Source organism: Eulemur rufifrons, chromosome 27, assembly GCF_041146395.1.
Source record: "Eulemur rufifrons isolate Redbay chromosome 27, OSU_ERuf_1, whole genome shotgun sequence".
In the NCBI taxonomy this organism is placed as follows: domain Eukaryota; kingdom Metazoa; phylum Chordata; class Mammalia; order Primates; family Lemuridae; genus Eulemur; species Eulemur rufifrons.
The window spans coordinates 34,652,956-34,676,460 of NC_091009.1; the positions used below are offsets into that span (position 1 = coordinate 34,652,956).

The window sequence follows — 23,505 nt, forward strand, 5'->3', positions numbered from 1 at the left end:
ATCCCCAGACGGTGCGCACCACACCCATTAGGTGTGAATATCCCCATCCTCTCCTCCCTCCTCCCACCTGCCCGACACCTGATGACTCTGTTTTTAATCACTAGGTTTCACTGTTGCAGCCTCTACCAGTTTCTGGACACCCCTCTCTTTTCCATCATCTGCTTTGAGGGCCCCATATGCTTTGTTTGAGAATCAACATGGGAATTCAGACTTGAACCATAACCACAGGTTTACAAAGGCTACGTTTATATATATATGTGTATATATATATATATTTTTTTTTTTTTTTTTTTTTTGCTGTGTTTATACACATTGCCTCAGAACACTCATTGCTGCTTGTGGTTTCAACATTTACCTCTGTGTTGATGGATGGTAAATTTGTGTTTTCAGCCCCAGCTGTTCTAATTCCTTAACATTAAAAACAAATACATGATCTTTATCTACAGGATCCTCTCTGTCTTATTATCTTCCAGAATTACAGATATTTATTGAGTAATAGGTACCATAGGCACCCATCCAGGTACTTGGAATGAATCAGTAAACAGATTTTTCAGAAAGCTGGAATGAAAACGTCATGCCTATTCTTTGATTTAATTACCTCTCGGTGGATTTAGTATGTCAAAACTCTCTTCCCTTTAATATCCTGCAGAGTGTAGCCAGATTAATGATCATTTTTCTTCACTCACGTGATGAAGAATCTGTATAGGTGTGTTTGATGCCTACTATTTCAAGTCAAATTTCTTCTTGTTCAATTTTAAGCTAGTCTATACTCTAGCCATTCTTTATTGATCTCCCTGTTGTGTTGCTGGTACAAATCATTTATCCAATTATTTTGCCAGACCAAATGAGCACTGGGCTTGGAACAAGATGATCAGGGTTTAAATCTCGCCTCCCCTTCTAGCAGCTGATGTGAACTTGGGCTACCTTAATATGTAACAGAGTGAAGATTAAGTAGGGAACATATTATTATCACTTCACAAGTTAGAAAAAGGCAAAAATGTGTGAAGTAAATATTTAATAGCTCAGAGCTAATGGCAAGTAATTCTACTGCAAAGTACACAGAGTAACATGCATCTTCATGGTTTGTTCTTCATTGGCTCATCGTTTCTGAGTAGATGACACTGCCTCAGAAAATATCCATGTCCATACACTTAATTTGTAAATAAAGTGTATAAAGGATTTCTGTAATGTAAGTAAATGCCGTATAACATTAATCAAGCGTAGACGCGCCCACTGACTTGCAGTGCATTCTAGCTCTCACACGTGCACCTGTGTGGCACATGCAATAGGGGTCTGAGCTCATCTGTGATTTTCTTTCACTTTCTCATAAAGATTTTACTCTTGAATCTTTTTCTTCCCTTATTTTGTAATTCTTTTTCTAATATTTTCTAGCTCTACTGATTTTTAATCTTGTTCATTCTCAACCCCAGAAAAGCATTTCTTACTTTTATTATTTGCTTATTTTAACTTAATGAGAGCCTCACTGGCACACGGTAGCAAGAGGCTATTTAATGCATCCAGTCTGTTTGATTTAATGGAACTACTGTCATGGCTTTCTTCTATTTAACATCTTCAACTATATGGAGAGGATCCTTCCATAGCCAAAGGAAGTAAATTAAGCCTTTAATCACCGCTCCTTGTCAAATGGCTGGTAGAGCCTACAAGATAAGAACTGAATAGAAAATTATGACATTGACCTAAGTCACCTAGGTCTTCATAAGGCAGTAGTGATCCATTAGCAATGGTATATTTGGATCCGTAGTACTGTTTTAGGTAGATTCTTTACATAAGAATAAAAATATTTATATTTTACCAGGTCTTATATCATTGTTTTCTGTTCTTTAATTAAGGCATTGAGTAGAACATAGAAATTGTCTTTCCCCAGACTCATTTATCTATTGGTTCTCAAATGCTGTAAAGGAAAAGAGATTGAGAGTGTGAGTGTGTGTGTGTGTGTTGAAAATGTTTGGGCCATGGTAGTGGAGGTGTTGTATTCATACTAGAATCACTGTACTAGGTTTTGAAAACTTTATACATAGGATTGATTGATGCAGGGGGTGCTCCAAGGAAGGGAGGAAAGCCCCCGAACTCTCCAGGTGGGTTCTTGGTTTTGCAGTGGAAAGAACTCACACCAACTAGCAACAGGAAGTTTATGGAGAGACAGAGAGACAACAAATCCTACTCCACAAACAGAGTAGAGGCCCTTTCCCAAACAGGAGGGAGACCCCTTATGGGGCAATGGCAACTTTTTTATGTGTTCAAAAACCCCGTTAGGAAACAGCCATACATGACCACCATTGTCTTGTGGTCAGGCCATAAAGGTTAATCATAAACTGCTGTCACAGAATGGTAAGTGCAAACAGTTTGTAAGGCATCGGGCATAGTAATTCACCCATCTCAAGGTGGTCATGGGCCAGCCATTGCTGATGACCTCCTTGTTCAGGGTGGTGAGGGCTCTCTCGACCTTCCTTTTCTGCTATATCCCTTCACTGGGGTCGTTCTCCTGGCCTGAAATATGCTGGAGATGAGAGAGTGTTGGCTCCCTGGGCTACGTTACAGTGTGTGGGGTCTGCACATACATGTGTACACACACGCATTCATATTGAAAGCATTGCTTTAGGCTACATATTCTTGTAATTCTGGAGACAAAATAAATGATAGTTGTACTGTTAAAGTGACAGAAATGGCAGTAAAACCATAATTCTAATAATGTAAACCATTTGACTGCCTTTGTGAGCATGTTGAATTTGTGTGTTTATTCAGTGCTCTTCGATTTGTTTATTTTGTCTGTTTGTAAGTGAATTTTGGAATCTAAAGCTATTCAGGTATATAATCATATTCTTTAGAAACATATATAAACATGTATAATATATACAAACCTAAGCATGTATACTTAAAAAAACATTTTGTGCAGAAAGCAAATATGTCCTTCTATTGGGCGATTTGTAGACATCAAATGAATCCTTCGGTTAGGGAAAACCACTTTTGCTTTTCCTAAATCAAAAGTTAATGATAATGAAATCAGTTTTGATTTGGGCCAGAATTTGATTCTGATTTGTCAGACGCTACAGCCTTGAAACACTATAGTCAATATCAAATAACTATTAGATACGTAAAGAAATGTTTTGAGACACAAAAAAGTAGTTACCAAATGTATAGCAATAATTCAGATGCTGATAATATTATTTTTAAAACATGCATTATTTTTAGGAGAAAAGAGATGCTATTCCTTTAGAGAAGATAAAATCATTCCATTATTTCATAGTGAAAGAAGATGGAAATCACCTAATTTCATAAGAAAAACAACAAAAAATGATGTTAACGGCCATATGATGTAGAAACATGGTAAAATTAAGGCAATATCATTAAATACTTAAAATATATTTCTGAGCACAACTCAAAAGAGTTATGAATACTTTAGAGAAGGATCTTAAACCTTAAATATTTCAAATTGTAATTTAGAAAATTCACTTCTCAAGGTCACAGTAACCTCTGCAACATACTTGTATGAATAGAAGACGCATGACCTATATTTGAGAACTCCCACCATAGGCATCGCTATGGTCCTAAATAACTTAATAAATTTTCTTAATTCTCCTCCTCAGTGTCTCTATAGCAATGGATATTATTTATGGCATACATATTAGGGGGCAGAAAGCTATAATAATAGCTACTTGACAATATCCATCACCCATGCCATTCTGTGGAAAATACTTTTTTCCTTGGCCTCTATGATAATCAATTTTTAGAGATATGTATGTATATTTTATATATATACGTATATATAGCCATAATCTTAATTTCTCATTTTTCTTCTACTTACTACTCTCCGACTGAGAGTATTGAGATATAAAACTTGAAATTAGGGGCTTACAGCTAAACCACATCTATCTTTTTATTATTGTATCCAATTCCCGTGTGCCTTGCACAAGCGCTCAGTATACATCTACTGAACTCAGTCACAGGTATTTTTCCCAACATAGAGTCATCCTATCAAATCTTCTCAAACTCACGGAAACTCCATCTTTACCAATTTTATTTGTACCACCTCTGTCAATTTTGGCACTTAATGATTATTTTACCCTTAATTCTTACACGTAAATTTATGAGTTTCTTTATAGATTACAAGCTACTAAGTGGGTGAGACGCTGTTTCTTTGTTTGTTTTAGTTCTGAGAACTGATGATTGCGTATCTGAACTGGGTGTAATTCTGAGGAGAATTTTGACCCCCGCAGAGGCGGTGCGTGTGCCCTGCTCCGAATTTTGTTCGGATGTTGAAACTGACGATGTCACACAGGCCCCAGGAGGATCTGATGAGACTTTTCAGGGAGAACAAAATGGGCTTCCGAGTAGGTACAAAAATGGTTTGAGAGCAGAGACTGGCGACTGTGTGGCCGTGACTGTGGCTAGGGGCCGGCATGGGGCGAAGTTTCTTGTGCCCAGGAGTGTGAACGTCCTGCTGGTGTGGAAGGAGGCAGGGCCAGGCCTTCTCAGCAGCTTGCCCCGCTGCGGAAGAGGTGCTGTGGGCTTGGAAGCCGTAAGCAGTCAGACGTCAGAAATGGGTCAGACCCGGTTACAGTTTGCCCCTGATGTTCGACTTAGGACTAAAATGTGCCTCGTCTGACTTAATAGAATTCAAATGTGTTACATAAGCCACTGTGATGATCGATGAGGCTTTTTGCCCGTGGTTAGTAGGAAGATGAAAGTTTTCTTGAATGCCTTGTTCAAAAGCACAGTTTTGTGTATTTTGAAAAAGTGAAATGTGTGTCACTTTCAATGATTTCTCGAATTCTGAAGGGGATAAAGATTGTTTTGATGAGACTCATATTATGGTTTTAATAACTGTAAAGACATGTGCGACCTTTACTTTATTTGTGAATCCATGAGGTGACGGACTCCCAGAGTTCTTGACCTCACAGAGGTCAACCAAGGGTCACATTTCTTACGGGATCACACACACGTGATTCAGTATGAGGCACAAAGAGAGAGGCCTGGGCGGAGACAAATGACGCAGGGACATTCCCAAACTCCTGTCCTTAAATAACAGTTACTGAAACTCCCAACTGTTTAAATTGTTTAGATCTAAACAGAAGCTTAGAAGACGCAGCAAGATGCTCATCTCCAAGTAGAAACTTGCCAGTAGGCAGAAACACAACTCAAACAGCATGTTTGTCTGAAGGCGCCACAACCAGTTAGCAGGACAAAGCCCAGAAGCAAGCCCCCCAGTGGTGGCGGCCGTTGCCTGGATACCTTGCTCCCTGTGCCGGTCACTGGGAACACCCCTCCTGGACAGGACGTACCCCTCCTAGCCCAGACTCTGCTGCAGGTGTTACAACTGATGGTCCCACACGTCAGCCACGGGGCGTGGAACAGGCCTGTAACCATACACCTCACACGATGAGGCTTTCTGCAGAGTGTGGCAGGCCCCAGCTAGGGCAAAAAATGACTTGGAAGAGCAGGAAAAGAACCTTGCTTGGCGTTTATGGTGATTAGGGTTGGGGCTGGAGTTAAGGGTTCTTTGACTTATGCTGGGACTTACATGGGTGGAGCTGGGAACACTCAGGCTCTCTTACCAGTTTGCCCATCTATGGGGCAGAGGAAAGGGAAGAGCACGGGGGTTTGAAAGCTGTCAGCAGTTAAACATCAAAAATGAAGTCAGACTATCTGTGACAGGAAGAATATGCTTGCATATCTTGAATTAATAGAGAATAATGAAATTCCTAATTATGTGTTGAAAAATCAGTAAATGTACATGTCATCTGTCTGTCATCTATTAAGACATATTTATGAGTTATTTCACTAGAACTCCTAGTATAGTAAGACAAACAAGAAAACCAATGACACAGTCTCTTTTCAATTTGTTCTTTTTAACACCGATAAAGTTTTAACACACACAGCCACCATGTGATATTAGTGAGCGAGATCCTAAAGCAGGAAGAAAAAGTGAGATTTTTCTGGGTTTAAACAGTAGGAAAAGCATTAGGAAATTGAAGCCCCTCTAAACAAGTTGTTTCTCAATGACAGTTTTGAAAATTCAGGGAAAAAATCATCATCAGGATGAGAAAAAATTGCCAAGACAATAAGTTAGCTAGTTTTCAAATTCCTCAAAGACCAAAGTATAAGCATAATAGAAAGCAGACATCTAATTAAACACAGACACACAGAGCAGAAAAACCAAATCACACAAAGATGTGTGAATGTGCAAATTAATATAAGTTTAGAAAGAACAAATCACAAAAAAGGAGATGCAACTAATCAGAAATGTAGAAGTAACTATGGTTTGATTTTCTTTTAGAGATAATAAACAGGGGTAGGTAGGTAAATATGGGAGAGAGAATGGGGGGAGGAAGGAAAGAGAGAGAGAGGTACTCTGTTAGTAGTGGAAAACTAATAGTATAAATTTCTGGATTATTTAACATTATCTCTTAATAGAGAACTTGAATTTTTTTTTCACTTGGACATAAACATAAATTTTGACTTTTGAAGTTACAGAATTAGAATGGTGAGGTAATGGAGGCTCTACCTACTATGAGTAAATCTTATATTCATAGAATTATAGACAGAACTGAAAGATACCTAGGAGACCACACAGAAGAAATACCTCATTTTTAGATATGGAAAGTGAAGTCAAGAGATTAAGATGATTTTCATTATTCCACCAAATTATTGGCTTTAAAAATGTTGTTGTGTGAACCTGAATTTTTTTTAGTGAATTTGGCTTTAGAATTTATTTCAGAGTTTGATACTAGACTCTCATAACTTTTGTGTTTTCATGTCATGAAAACCGAAAATTATTAACACTATTTTACAAAAATCTCCGTGATTTGCTCAAGATTATCAAACATTCTCCTGATGTGGATGGAAATACAGCTTATTTACTTGATTCCAAATTCAGGATTTTTTCAGACTGTGAGATTCTCTAGTTATTTCTGTGATTCTGAAAATAAGTTGAAAATACATCAAAATTCAATATAACTAGCTATTTTCTATCTCTGCTTAGATCACAGACTACATGTACATATTAGACTTAGCCTGTAAAAATTGGTGAAACATCTTTCTGCAGATGATTATTTTTTTGTTACTAAGAAGTTTTGAGTGGACTCAAGGTCACCAGCCATGATTCATATATATTTAAATTTAGATGCTCTCTCAAGTAGTCTTATAATTTAACTTTTCTTTAATGGAAAACATTAGATATGAATTCTTGTATAAAATGTTAAGCTGACACATCTTCAGTGATTTCATTTTTCTTTTGCTTTCTTCTTTAGCAATAACACTTAATGTCTTCAATCATAAATCAGGTAGCACACTTTAAGTATTATGAAGCCTATAAAACAATTCTTAAGGGAGTTATGAATCCCCATTACACTCAGTTTTAAACTACTAGGTGAATTAATTTATTTTAAAATATTACTTTGTTCTGTAGATTGTTCAATAAACTATAACATCAATAACTATCTGATAAAAAATTGAGAAAAAGTTGAATTGTCATTTAGATGTGTAAGTGTGGAAAAGAGTGTTTGATATATTTTGTGATCTGACACTTTCTATCTTTCTGAAAACCGTAATGTAATCAAGCTGTTTTAGGCATGAGAAATATTTTTTATTTATTAAATTTTCAGTTATTCAGGAGAAGAGACATTTTAGCCTTTTTTCAGTAATATTAAATTTGGTAAGTAATATAACTTTTAGAAAATGATAATATTTAAAATCTGTATGAAAATTTTGGGAGCAGCTATATGAATGTTTCATTTCCCTACTGAACTGTATATATATTATACACACACACACACACACACACACACACATATGTGTATATATACGCACATTCCAAGACACATTTCTTATAAAATATGCGAGTGTCTGTTTTGTTGACTCTCACAGACATTAGTATTAAATTTTGATTTTTCAAGTTAATGATTATATTAGGCCTCTGACAATAAAAATACAAAAAAGAAAGAGTCCTCTAGTTATTCATAGAAACAGTACAGAATAATTCATTGAAAAACTGCAGAATAAAAAACATTCACTTACACTTTAAAACTTTTTCTCTTCTTTAGATTCGCTAAACTTTAACCAGGGAATCTTTACCTCCCCCCGCCCCCCAAGAACTTGTTTTTAGTACCTTGATTTCTTTGGAAATATAGACAGTGACAGAGAAAACTGTATCAAAAATATGAGTGATTCTCTCTCTTTTTTATACCCATTTTCCATTTTTTACATACCCCTCATGATTTTTTCTTTTTTTTTCCCCTTCTCTTTTACCATCCTTTCAGACCAGGTCAAAAGCCATAGTATAAGTTAATATTTATGGAACATTTTCTAGGACAGACATCATAGTGTGCACTTTTCATGCATTGTCTCTTCTGTGTCCTCAGGAAAACTTGGTAGGCAAAGTAACAATATAATGATCATTTTTCAGATAGGGAAATGGGAATAATCTTGGAGAGTTTAATTTACATATACAAGAACACAAAGCTAGTAAGTGGTGGAACGATTATTTAAACCCAGGTCTATTTGTTGCTAAAATCCTTGCTGAAGCCATTCTATCACTCGAAGTCCAAGAAAGCGTCCCCGTGTGAAGGCACCACTGTGCGTCCCAGCACCGCACTGTTTCCACTGGGTCACGACGGCATTTTCAAAACACAAGAGAACTACAACCAGAGGATGAAATGATATCAGGAAAGTATATTTATAATGGACTTCCTTTTAAAACACACACACGCACACAAATGTTTTCTTTATATATTACTGTTATATGAATTTTCATAATTCTAAGGGGTAGAAAGATGGGCATTATTATTTTCATTTTTTACAGAGGTCATGCAGTTTCTTATAGAGACAGAGCTAGGAAACATCTGAAATTGCACTCAAATTTGTATATATTAATACACAAAAATTCAATATACTTTTTATTATATCATGTTGAAAGAATGGGAAAATGGCATGCAAATTCCAAACATGCAAAGAACAATCTGTTTGGGATTTGGAATTCTTAAAACGAATCTCCAAATTCTTCTCATTCCTTTTTTCTTTAAAGTGAAGTTCACAAACAGATACTACTTATTTTATGGAATTAGTTTTAAAAAGGACTTGCAATTCTTACGGATTTTATGTATAAACCATAATATTTCCTTCCTTGAGGAATTCAAAGCACTGATAAATAGGGTATTTAATCTTGCTAAAAGAATGTAATCATAGGTTTCAGCTGGCTCATGTTTTAGATGTATACTTTACATGATGCCTGATACAATGACTAAAGAAAAGCATTCACAGTGTTTATCCCTGCCTAGAAGAAGAGTGAATCCCCACCATTCCCCTTAAAATATTTAATTAGCTTATAGTACTGTGACTTGAATTATAAGTGACATTAGACAAACATAATAGCTTGAGTATTTGGTCTGGCAATATTACTATTTCCGCATATTTATAGGAAATCAAACTATTACAGGGACCTATGACTAGAAAGAGGGACAAAGGATTGTGATTAAATTCTGCAAGCATATAAATATGAATGAACTTACATATTTTCATTTTTGCTACAACATACATGTAAACTGAATAAAGATTGATATTATTTATTGATGGTAGATATTACTGAGAGTTTATGTATTTTATTTTCACAGAGGAGGCTTTTCAGTATAGTATCGAGTAGGTGAGAATAGATTAAGACTTCGTAAAAATATCCATATTGCAAAAATCATAGTATTAAAAACTAATATTGTTTCCAACTTATGATAAAATATGGTTTCTAAAAATTTTTAATCAAATATTCTTTTATCGTGAAGATAGGAAGATTAAATACAGTATTTTTATATCACTCTGGTACAGTACTGTTTTGAAACAGTGATGTAGATGAATATTTGAATTTTTGGTTGAATTTAAGTGTGAGATACTATCATAGCTTGCCACTGGGAATGTTTGTAAGGAATTGACTGAGCCTCTGTAATTTATATTCACTTTTAAAGGATTTTATTGGATCTACTTCCTGACCTTACTTAAATTGGTAATTTAAATTCTATTATTTTAAAAGCCAGCAATACATGCATGTTGTAGCTGAAGTTCCAGCTTCCATTCATAGGAGGGAAACCCAGGTAGCAGGTTCCTGAGGGCTGCTCTGCAGTACCGTAGAGTTCAGGAAGTTGTTCGTTTGCATGTGCATGTTTTTAGAAAGTAAGACTTTCTGTTTTGATCCATGGTGCATTTCATACGACTTCTTGGTATGAAAAGCAACAAATTTGAAACAGTAAACTTTCGCTTGTTAAGGGCCTATAATCAAAGGAGAACTTCTTACTTTAAAAATCAGATTTAGTAGTACAAGAGTGAGTTAAAATAGACTTTGTGAGTTTATTCATTGTTTTTCCCTCCTATGGAGAATGGCCTGGTTTTAGTTGTGATTCTACAATACATTTGTGAAACATTAATATTTACAACATATTTTAACTTAGAATACTTAGAACAGTTTCTGAAATATGTTTTAGTATTTTAATCAGAAGAATATTTTACATGGTAAATATTGAATGCATGAGTTAAAATTGATTTTTGTTTTCTTCTGGGATATATGAGGGAATAAAAAAATCACATTTTAAAAAGTTCATTCCAGTGCCATCTTTAGAAAGAACAATAATTTAAAAGCCTTTAAAAATATAAATAATTCCAAAAATATAACAATTATAATAGTTTCTAAGTTGAATGTGAAATACTTGTTGTAGATTTAGAAAACTCTATTACTGGACTTTATTTCAATAAAATACCTAGTTTCTTGGATGTTTCAAATAACTATATGCTAGTCATCATTTATGATAAGAAAGCCCTTATGCATAAAAAGTTAAATCCTTTCATAAAAAATTGTATTAGAGGATGCAGATATTTTATCTGGTTCTTATGTAAGTTCAAGAAAACATATTTTCTGATAATATTTTTAGTAATAAAAATTACAGTCAAAGATTATGATTTTGCTCTTTCTGTGAAAACTCTCATGAGTAGATATATAACTATACCAAGATAATAGCAAATGAATATTGTTTCAACTCCAGGCCCTGATCATTCCTAAAATGTCTAATTATCAATATCCCTTTCCTTTGAAGTCTCAAATATCTATCAGTGTGGAAGAGTGGGAAGACACCAAAGACTCCAGAGAGCAACAAGGGCACCACCGCAGCAACCACCGCAACTCCACCTCCAGCGACCAGTCAGACCACCCCTTACTGCGGAGAAAGAGCATGCAGTGGGCCCGAAGACTGAGCAGAAAAGGTCCAAAACACTCTGGTAAAACAGCTGAAAAAATAACCCAACAGCGACTGAACCTCTACAGGAGGTCAGAAAGACAAGAGCTTGCAGAACTTGTGAAAAATAGAATGAAACACTTGGGTCTTTCTACAGTGGGATATGGTATGCTCTTTAAAACTACTGTGTGTATGGACTTGTGATTTCTTGCCATTGGTGGTTACATAGTTGGCTCTAATTTAGTAAACAATTGCATTTTTCTCCACAGGTCAGTTTGTGGAAACTAGCGACAGATGTAATCACCTACAGAAAGTCTAAATGATGATAATAAAATAGGATGCTAAAAATGTTAAGCATTTACTTAGTCTGCTAGGCACTGTGCTGAGCCCATAACATGAATTATCTTAATTTCAGTTTTCACAAAACTCCAAGCCAACCCTCTGTTTCTATTTTAGAGGTAAAGAAACTAAGTTTTTTAGGTAAGAAACTTGCTACTTAGCTTGTTAACAACAGAGCTGAGATTTACATCCAGGTCTGTCTGGCTCCAAAGTCTCTCTCTCTCTCTCTCTCTCACACACACACACACACACACACACACATCAACATACGTCTTACTCTAGGGTCTGAAATGGAACGAATTTGAGGCATTGGCAAGTAACTAGTTGTACCAGCCATAGATGAACCAAAATATTCTTATAAAATATGTTTAGTTTCCCATGATTCAGAAACAAAATGTCTTGAAAAGCTTTGATTTTGAAGCTCAAAGTAGTGCTTTATCTCATAAAGTGCAGATCTGTCTCAGTAATTAGAGGCTCCTATGTGGATCTGTGATCGCCATAGAGAACATACAGACACAACTTAGGTAAATAATGCAAAGATAACTTTAAAATATATCATTTATCACTTTATGAATTTTATTTTAAAAAGAAATTTGGTCACCTCACAGGAAAAAAAAAAAAAATAGGTATTTCATTTCATTTACTTGGGTAAACCAGGACCTAAGATGGTGTTGGTACCATGCAAATTAAGAATAAAATAGAATGCATTTCATATTTACCCCACCTCATCTTTATTATTAAAGTCTCAATTTGAGATAATGTTCATAGAAAGAAATTCTAATCATTGAATTAAAGGTTAAGAGAAGTTGCCTATGTTTCTTGGAATAAGAAAAATAACATATTTACTGCATACTATTCTGTGCTATGTACAAACTGCTACATGCTGTGTGTACTTCAGGAACTATGCTAGGTGCTTTATTTGTATTTTCTCATTATTCCATGTAACCCTGATTAGATAGGTACCTCATTTTACCCTTCAGAAATTTGACTTTCAGAGGTTAAAGACCTTGCTCAAGAACATACAGTTAAAATGTGTTGGACTCAGGATTCCATATGTAGTTGAAATTCATAATAATATTTCAATAACTTAAATGTAATCTAGATTCACCTGTGACCAGTGATTTTAATATAACCACATTTAATGTCTTACATGAAGAAGCAAATTAAAAGAAAAAAATGATCCTCATTTTACAAATTCACTAATAGCTTCCTGCCAATTTAATGACATTAAATATGATAATATTTCTTATAGGACTATAGTCCTCTATGTGTATTTCTTTTGTTAGTTGTTATTTAACCATTTTTTCTTTTAGTAAAAAGTTCTAGTCAATGATTGCTTACCCAAGTTCCAGTTGCTTTTCATGAACATTAAAACCCCTGGGTGGTCCTGTAAGCAGTATGGCAGATAAGTTTGATTCTTAAAGGCACAAAAATGCATAAGCTGACTGAATGGAAGAATCATCGGAAATCATATTATGTTTTTCATAAAGAAACGTCTGTCAGGTACCTTAAATTTAGTTATTCTCTAGGATTTGTTAATTTAATTGGTACACTATTGCAGAAAGGAAGAACAGATTCTGTCCACTTTTTTCTTTCCTTATTTCTTCTTCTCTCTCTCTTCATTCTATCCAACTATCTAGCCATAGATCCATCAGTCCATTCCAAAACCATGTACTGGACACCTCTAATAACATAGTGATTATTAAAACAAGATCTGGAATCTGACGCATCATGAGCTTCTGGACTTCTCTACTTACGCCTAACTCATAACAATTCATCCATTCAACAGATATTATTGGGCTGCCCTCAGTTCTAGGCACATCAGGCAAGACCTTTGCATTTATAGAACTCATATTCTATGATGGATTTGTTGAATTATTTAACCTCTCTGAGCCTATTTTCTTATCAGAGAAACGGAAGTAATAATACCTATATTGTAGGTTTGTCGTAAAAGACAAATGGGATAATGAATAATAAAGAGCTTATCCCAGAGTGTCATTCAATTCATACTACAGATATGATGCGTATCTGAGTATTGTATGTATATCTGTACTTTATACATAAAAAAGTAAGATATTTTTGCCCATATCCAAAAAAAATCCAACAAATTTTGCATCCTTGATAGCAATATTATCTCCATTGAGGATGAATGCTTTAAAGCAATTATTGTTTTGCATATTGATTGATGTCATTGGGTCTGTTTCTAGACTTTCTATTGTGTTGTAATGACCTGTCTGCCTATTCAGGCAGAAGTATCCACTGTTTTAATTATAGAGGCTTAATGTTAATAAAATAATGTTTTAATATCTGATAGGGCTAGAGACCCCCTTGAAGTCTTCTTTTTCAGTATTTTCCTATTTTTGAATGTTTCTTCTTTCAGATTAATTTTATAGATTAGTTGTTTGCTCCAGATAAAAGAAAGGATTATTTTCCTGAACTTTTGATTCTGTTACTTCCTGGCTCCCTCAAAATCAAATTCAGTTGGCTAATCTCACTCTTCCATAATCCTTGGTCTTTATCTTTTTCCTGTAGCTCCTCCTCTGAATAAACAAGTGTCCTTCCCTTATCCTAACACAGACACACACGCGTGCACGTGTTTGTACATGCACACATCCATACGTGTGCACACACACCCTGTAGTGTTCACCTTTCTCGTTCTTTTTCCCAGCTAACTAGACTCCATGTCTTCACATTATCATCTCACATTTACTCTTAATAATTTCTTCTTCTCTTTGGTCTCTGAAACTTGTCTTGTGTATGAAGCTAGTATGTGATGAAGTGGCACATGGCAGAGTTGAAATTTTGCTATTTCTGAAATTTTGCCCTAAATCATTCTACTCATTTTGCTAATTGTTTCATATAATCTTGACTTCTGATCATTCATATGAAGGGAAGTTAAGAGGGTCCTCTTATTTTATTATTTAAATTTTATCTTGCCTATCACAAAATAGTTATAAATTTATGAAAGGTAATAAAAATCATTTTAAACAGAGGTTAGTTAAATAGAACTACTCTTTTGTCTCTAAGCACTCCCCACCCCTCCCCTAAAATTTCAGCAAAAATGGACAAAATAGTTGTACTCATAAACATAGTTTACATAGTTTGGCATTAAACTGGAATACATGAGCAAACTAGGTCAGCACTATAAAACTAGCCAGTTTGATTTGTGGGTAACAAACACATAATGTGGATGGCTGTTCAGGTGAAAGACAATGAAATCATCCTTAGGTTGTGCTATTACCAATTATTTGCACTTTTAGAACTATGTGGGAGAAATAAGTACTGTACAGTTGAGATTATTTATTCCTTTGTAGTGACTAAAGAAAAACGTACACCACTCTCTCACACAGCACTAATTTCTTTTACTTGCTTTTTCCTATTAATGTTCAAACCTGGAGTGGTATTCCCCACCTTAAAACTGTCTCCCTCCGTTCCTGCCTCCTCTCAATCTCTTTCTCTTTGTCTCTCCCTCCCTCTCTCCCCCACTCTCTCTGTCACTCTCCCTTTATCTCTGTCTCTGCCTCTGTCATCTCTCTCTCTTTCCCTCCCTCTTTTCTAATTCCTCCCTTTCTGTTGTTCCCAAGCTGCCATCATCGCTCACCTGGGTTTCTGTTCCATATAAGCACCTAATATTCCTGAATCCAAACTTACTCTTCCCTACAAAGTTTATTTCTCACAGACCAAAGAGATACATGTTCTAAAAAATCAGAACATGCCACCAGCCCCCACCTCTTAAAAGCTTTCAATGTTTCCTGATCGCATTTGGAATAAAATTCAAACTGCTGACCCAGGGTGAAGCCCTTCAGTCGCCCTTTCAACATCGTCCCCAGTTAATATTTTCCTTGCTCTTTTTAGTCCCTTCCCTGGTGCCTGCTTCCTGAGGCTTAACCCAGAGCATCTCATGCTTTCCCACTTGCTGTTCTTTGCCTTTGGAACACGGCTTTCCAACACTTTCATATCACTACACATATACAGTTGTTTTTTTTAGAATAATTTACAGCTTCATTCTGCCTGCTGTAATAATAATAGATGAACTTCACATAGCACTTGATGTGAACCAGGTACTAAGTCCAAGAACTGCATATGAATGTTAAGATATTAATTTAAAATCATATTTAATATTTATTTATTATAATTTAATTCTAACAGTAGCCAATGACATAGCACTATTGCTATCCCCATTTTACGGGTGAGGAAACTAAACACAGAGAAATTAAGAAAAATTAAATCATTTGCCTGTTTCAGAGTGAGCAACTGGTAGATCCAGAGTTGCAGGTGATCTGGTTTCAGAGTGATACCTTTGTATTATGTGAAATGTTTCTCTGATTATACATGATATAATGATTATGTATTTTTAGAAGTTACATTAGTCTACTGTAGCTGCCGTAACAAAATGCCAAAGACTGGATGGCTATAGAAGTCTATGTTCTCACAGGTCGGGAGGCCGAGACTCCAAGATCATGGTATTTACAGATTGGTTTCTTCCGAGGCCTCTCATTTTGGCTTACGGATGGCTACCTTATCGCTGTGTCCTCGTAGGGCCTTTTCTGTGTGTGACCTCCTGGTGTCTCTTCTTCTTATAAGGACACCAGTCCTATTAGATGGGGGCCCAACCCTAATAATGTCATGTAACCTTAATGACTTTATAAGTCGGTACCTCCAAATACAGCCACATAGGTGGTTAGCACTTCAACATAGGAATTTGCAGGGGGTACAATTCAGTCCATAACAGAAGTTCTATTTAATGGTAAACTGTACAAATATAAGGAATGTTTCCACTTTTTTATTTTTTGAAAAGGCAAATTACTTTTGTTTTTTTTTCCCCATTGGTATAAATTTGAGGAGTACAAGTGCAATGTTGTTAACTGGATATATTGCATAGTAGTGAAGTCTAGCCTTTTAGTATATCTGTTACCACAGATAATGTACATTGTATCCATTAAGTAATTTCTCATTACCCATTCTCCACCCTCCTGCCCTTCCAAGTCTCTAATGTCTATTATTCCATACTCTATATCTATGTATACACGTTATTTAGCTCCTACCCAATAAGTGAAAACATGTAGTATTTGACTTCCTAAGTTTTGCACTTAAGGTAATGGCCTCCAGTTACATTTATGTTGCTGCAAAAGACATTATTTCATTCTTTTTTTATGGCCAAATAGTATTCCATTGTGTATATATGCCACATTTTCTTTATCCATTTGTCTGTTGATGGACACTTATGTTGATTTCCTGGTTTGTTTTTTTTTTTGCAATGGTGAAATGTGCTGTGATAAACATACAAATGCAGGTATCTTTTTGATAATTATATAATGAGCTCTTTTCCTTTGGGTCAATACCCAGTAGTGGGATTGCTGGATTGAATGGTAGTTCTATTTTTAGTTCTTTGAGAAATCTCCATATTGTTTTCCACAAAGGTTGTATTACTTTGTAATCTCACCAACAGTGTATAAGCATTTCCTTTTCTCTGAATCTTTGCCAATCCTGTTATTTTTTGTCTATCTAATGATAACCATTCTAACTAGCGTAAGATGATATCTCACTGTGGTTTTAATTTTCATTTCCCTGATGATTAGTAACGTTGAGTATTTTTTCATATTCTTGTTGGCCATTTGTATGGCTTTTGAAAAATGTCTATTCATGTCCTTTGCTCACTTTTTAATGTTTATTTATTATTATTGTTGTTGAGTCAAGTTCCTTTTAAATTTTGGATACTAATCCCCTGTTAGTTGCATAGTTTGCGGATATTTTCTTCCATTCTGCAGCATTTCTGTTCACTTGGTATAGTTTGATGTCAGGTAATGTGATGCCTCCAGCTTTGTTTTTTATTTTGGGAGTTTTTTTGCTTAGGATTGCTTTGGGTAATTGGGCTGTTTTGTTTTTTGTTTGTTTGCTTTTTTGTGGTTTTTTTGGTTCCATATGAATTTTAAGATTATTTTTTATAATTCTGTACAAAATGACATTGAAATTTGATAAGAATTGCACCGAATCTGCAGATTAGTTTGGGCAGTGTGGTCATTTTAAAAATTTTAATTTTTCTGATCCATGATCATGGGATATTTTTCCATTGGTTTGTATCATCTACAACTTCTTTCATCAGTGTTTTGTAGTTTTCCTTGTAGAGATCTTTCACCTTCTTCATGAAAGACATTCCCAGGTATTTCCTTTGTTGTTATCGTCAATGGGATTGTCTTCTTGATTGGTTCCCAGCTTGCTTGTCATTGGTATATAGAAATGCTACTGATTTTTCTACATTGATTTTTGGATCCTGAGACTTTACTGAGTTTATTATCAAATCTAAGAGTTTTTGGTGGAGTCTCTCTTACCAAATTTTATTCTCCTCTTTAAAAAGTCCTCTTAAAACACTTGAACATTTAAAAAAAACAATGAAATTCACCTGTGTGAAATAGGACTTATTAATCAACTATTTTGTAAGAACTATAGAAGTGTGATTCTATTTCCTTTCTAATATGGTCTATTTACATGGACTAGTTTAAGCAGAATATTTGCAATTTAAAGATTTTAATTAAATAATTGTATATGTTAATTAATATAGCAAAATAAGTTTCTTTGTAAATATTACTGGCAGTCCTTGACTTTTCCCCTATAGAATTTCTTTTAAAGTACAATATTAGAGTATGTTTTTTCAATTTTTTTTTAAATTTTTTTTTTTTTTTTTTTTTTTTGAGACACAGTCTCACTCTGTTGCCTGGGCTAGAGTGCAATGGCGTCAGCCTAGCTCACAGCAACCTCAAACTCCTGGGCTCAAGTGATCCTCCTGCCTCAGCCTCCCGGGTAGCTGGGACTACAGGCATGCGCCACCATGCCTGGCTAATTTTTTCTATTTTTAGTTGTTTAGCTAATTTCTTTCTATTTATAGTAGAGGCAGGGGTCTCGCTCTTGCTCAGGCTGGTCTCAAACTCCTGAGCTCAAGCTATCCTCCCGCCTCAGCCTCCCAGAGTGCTGGGATGACAGGCGTGAGCCACCGGGCCCAGCCTGTTTTTCCAATTTTTCATGTGAATAGTTTCATTAAAATAATTATGTCAATGATGAAACACTAATTTCAATGAAAATAATTTAACTATAGTGCTTTTTATTTTGCCAAGATCAGAGTTTAATTATATTTTTGTGACTATTTGCCTTTAGTAGATATTTTTGTTTGGTAGGAAATAAAATCTTGATTATGTGGTTCAGGAAACCAAATTTACTAAAGAAAATTGATATTATTCAGTAAATATGGTATTATAGTCTCAGTACAGAATCTTATTTTAGTCAATTTGGGTATTTACCAGGGTCAGTGATAATTATTATGATGAAGTCTTAAAAATCCAGTAAACCTACCACATTTTCCCCTTCAGAATTATGAAATAACTTAAAAAATAACTATAGAGAATGACTGATAGAGACACAGATACCAGACTTTTGGTTGATACAAACTATTGTTGATTGTAATTTTGATGTGGCTTTTTGAAAATCTCACTCCTTAATTCTTAATGTCACAAAGAAAGAGAGGGAATTGCAGGCCTTCTCAACAAGCAGCCCAAAGTTAACCCTATACTGAGGCAGACACGAAAGAAATGAGCTCAGAGCTCAGCAACTTCTTTTAACCTAAATTAAAAAGAGAAGTCATTTCTGCCCTCAGGGGAAAAGTCATTAAGAGGTGAGGAAGGAAACCAGGAGTGATTAGTTCCGATTGTGATGTTATCCATGTCTTGCTATAAATCATGTGGAATCATGTAACTGAACACAATATCAAAACATTTCCTCCAATTCCTGCAGTCCATGGAAAAGTTAAAATCCTCAGTATGGTAAATAAAACAGACCACTTGAGCAGAACAAAATATTGAAACAATAATTATATCCACTGTTGGGAATTTCTCAGTTATCTAGACAATTTTTACATTTTTATCAGGCAAACCAGGGCACTGATAGATTTTTGCTTGATTCCAGACCCAAAAAATAGATACAATATTCTGTTAATAATCAAGGAGACAGGTTGAGTATCAATATTGACTGTAAAGTTCTCTGTTAAATGATTTCCCTGTATCACAGTTCAATAATGAATGGCATTGTTTATATAAAAAACAGAGTTATACATAGCCAGATGAGATAGAGATTTTCAGGTGGACTTATTACATTTCAGAATATTATGATTTAGTCTACAGTATATAATGCCTGATCAATCTGTTTCTTTGCACAGCAGTTGTAGAAATTCATGCTAGGGGAAAATTTCACAAAAAGCACACATGGATCAAAATTGCTTTTGATGTAGAGAAATGATCCTGGTAATCTCCTACTGGTACAGTATGTTTTGAGTTGGAATTATACCTTATCTGGAATAAGCGTCATTGTATACTCATTGGAATTCCAAGCTCCAGCCAGTTGACTTAGCGATTTATCCCTAGGTATGATTGCCAGATTTAGCAAACAAAAATACAGGATTCCCAATGGCATTTGAATTTCAGATAAACAGCAAATAATTCTTAGTATATCACCTGCCATATTTGGAACATATTTATGGCAAAAATTGTTAGTTGTTTATCTAAAATTTAAATTTCATAAAATATTCTCTATTTTTTCCTGGAAACTACCCCTGTGGCACAGTGCAATTCCTTGTATCTACTCCCAGATGTGCAACTGAATATATTCCTTTATTTGGATGTTAATTTGATGGGCCTGTGATTATAATAGTTTAACTGGAAAACTTATGGTGAGTTCAGTTATTTGCAATTTATCTGCTTTGTAAGATCTGCATTTTCATTTATAGATTTCCATATCAGCTGGAAATACCATAGCTGAAAACACTGTCTTTCACGTTAAAGTGACAAGTTTCTAGTCAGAAGAACATAGTGGTCAACATTATTTTTCAAAAATGATACATATTCCAGTGCCCCAAATTGTTTATCAAGGTAGCTATGCTGGCCTTTAAAAATCTTTAATTTAATGCAGTTATTTGAGGATTGATGTATCTCTATCGGCATGATATTTATTCTTAGATTTTGTATGAAACTGCAAAATGTAGTGTTTCCTGCAGGATCCACTCGTCTGTAAGTGAGAAGGCCAGACCAGCACATGGCTCTAGAACAGGATATTTGAGAGCATTCTCACAGTCTAAAAACTATATCCTTGGGTGGAATTATATTTATTGAAGTATTTATCCACATGGCTTTATACATACATCTTATGAGAACTTTGAAATATGCAAAACTGACACTCCAAAGCTATTTGCCTTTTTTTTTTCAAATGCCCTATATAATACCAAGTCATCTTTCCTGCCTTGCAGCCTGAGGATGTCTTTAGAGTGAACTAACATAATTAAAAGGGCACTGCCATTTATTTTACAAATATATATTGTTTTAGAAGAAAAACAAGTGATTCAGTAGTATGCTCCCCTTAAAACTTTTTGTTAAATTCAGTTCCACAGGATTCTCTGTATTCTGCAAAAGCATTACGATGGCTCATATCGGATGTGTCATGTCGTTACATCAGACATATTTAGGGTCTTCAAGCTTTTTAGACACATGCTTGTCATGTTTTCTAATCACAATATAATTAGATTCTTTTCAAAGAATTTCCTGTATGAATATTCCTTAAAGGGATAGCTATCGATAAACACAATTTTTTTTTTGTAATTGATAAGGAATAATAAATCAAGTAAAGATCTTGTCCAGCCATTTCTTTAATAGAAATACTGTTTCAGTATAATAGCTTAGTGGGCAGAATATAACTGTGGTGGTTCTGAACAGAATTAGGTACTTTATTTGTATCATCTATTGGAGCAAAAAGTGGATGCCTGTCAGATCCCATCAATGGCAATCATTTGAAAACAGCCGAACTTATGCATACAACCATGCTGTATATAAAATATAGCAAGTTCTCTTTGACAGTTATGAGCTTCAATTTAAGCTGTTCTGCAGTAATTCTGGTAATCTTCTGTAAGCAGTGTAACAAACCTGACATTTATTTATCTTCTAGACGAAATGAACGATCATCAGAGTACGCTCTCCTACATCCTGATTAACCCGTCTCCAGACACCAGAATAGAAGTGAACGATGTTGTGTAAGTTGATCTCATATCTCACATGAGGCATGTATGGTAGAAAACTACTAATTTAGCTTTATATTTCTACCATTTTAGCCCCTTATTTTTTGTGATATAAGTGCTTAAAAGTCTATGTCTAATTTTTCATAAATGAATGCATTTGATATTTTGTGTGTAATAATATAAAAAAGTGTAGAATTATTTAAAAGAAGGGGCATAAGATAAGCAAATAATAGCATGAATCCTGTATTTTATGAGCTAATATACATTTGGTGAAATAAGAAAAAATATGTGAAGTAATAAGAGAAAAACTCAAAGAAAAAAAACCTATAATATCCCACAGTATCTAGTTCTAAATACCTTGAAGTTCCTAAAAGCCAAAGTAAAATAGGTCAAAGCATATATTAGAAAAAGGTCTATGGGAAAAATTTGATTCATTGAAAAATATGTATTGAGCATGTATAATTGTAATGGCACTGCCCTAAAGTTGTAAAATAGAGATGCTGAGACATTTTCCCTGTCTTTAAAGTCCATATACTCTAATTAATAAAATATAATTTATACATGAAAAATTTAATAATATATATGACTTTGTAACTAATATAATAAATTTAGTATCAGTTGAGTGAGATAAACAGTACTTTTTAAAATTCACAGAGGAAGACATAATTGTGATTGAAGTGATTATAAAGGATGCAAGACTTAACCTAGATTCTGAAGGGGGGATAGAGTTTGTGTTGGTGGAGCACAAAGGACATCCTAGAACGGGAAAAATGGCTTGAGAATTGCACTACATAAGAATCGCATAAAGTGCTTGAGTTGACAGTTTGCCTGGAGTAGAAGCTTTGTATTTGTAGCATTTCTGTTGGTAAGAAAACATAATATTGAGCACATAAATTAGACCTGCCTTTGGAAGGGCCCTAAGTGACAAAATGAATCTGAAATTTGGCCTCATAGATGATGAACAACACTTAGACCTCTATGAGCAACTAATAGCAAGATCTTAGAAAGGGCACTTTGGCACTTGGTGGTGTAGGCCTAGGAGAGAAATTTCTAACAAGAATACGCTCTTTATGTGTCCGACCTCATCCTGGACTAGACAAAGGGATGCTTCCCCAAGGTAGCTAACTCCAGGTTTGTGTTACTGACACAGAACAAATGCCAAAAATCCAAAAGTCTCAATGGGTGTTCGGATATGAATAAAGAAGAAAAAGACATGAATATAGAAGAAGTAGAATAATGCATATCATACTTTTGAGCAGTGTTTGGTTTTAGGGCAGAAACAGCAATGTATTTCAAAAACTTATCAGGAAAAGACAAAAGCAGTAGTAATTTTGACCCAAAACAAGGGAGAAAAGATTCCTAAAATGCACCTGAGATACAACTAGAAAGTATAGTAATGTTTTATTTCACTGTCTGATCATACTGTTTGGAATGTAGGAGCATTAAGGAATCAGATGAAAGATAATTTAAGCTAGTAGAATTCTTAAGGCCTTATCAACTGTTGTGTGCAATGGTGATGCTGAATTTATGGGGACCTTAGAAGAACACATCTCATTAATGATGCACCTGGATTCTAATTGCCCATCTTGGAGCCTTCATGTAGTTTATCACTATAATGAAACAAAGCTGTTTTTTTTTTTCCTAGCATCCATATTTACACATCATCTCCCTGCTAAGCCCATAAATTCAGGCAATTTTTATTAATTCTCCAATCTACCTGTATTAATCCAGTCTTATACCTCTTTTTCAAATAATTATAATTGCATTAATTATATAGAATTTGTTCAGTTATGCTTACATTATTTGTATCTTATGTGTTTCTTGAACCTAATAAAATTATTTCCCATAACTATTTTTTGACAAAAGGTTCAAAATCTTGCTAACCTTTTGAGT

The 23,505-nt window shown here is 34.8% G+C and overlaps 1 protein-coding gene across 3 annotated transcripts in view; it reads left to right on the forward strand.

Annotated features, from left to right (window-relative positions):
• Positions 1-23,505, forward strand: part of KCNT2 (potassium sodium-activated channel subfamily T member 2) — a 297,725-nt gene that overhangs the window by 266,760 nt on the left and 7,460 nt on the right. For all 3 annotated transcript variants that reach the window (XM_069459257.1, XM_069459258.1, XM_069459259.1), the window contains 2 exons: positions 11,088-11,391; positions 21,543-21,627. In XM_069459257.1, coding sequence (XP_069315358.1) covers positions 11,088-11,391; positions 21,543-21,627 — 389 coding nt within the window. The remainder of the gene's footprint in view (positions 1-11,087; positions 11,392-21,542; positions 21,628-23,505) is intronic.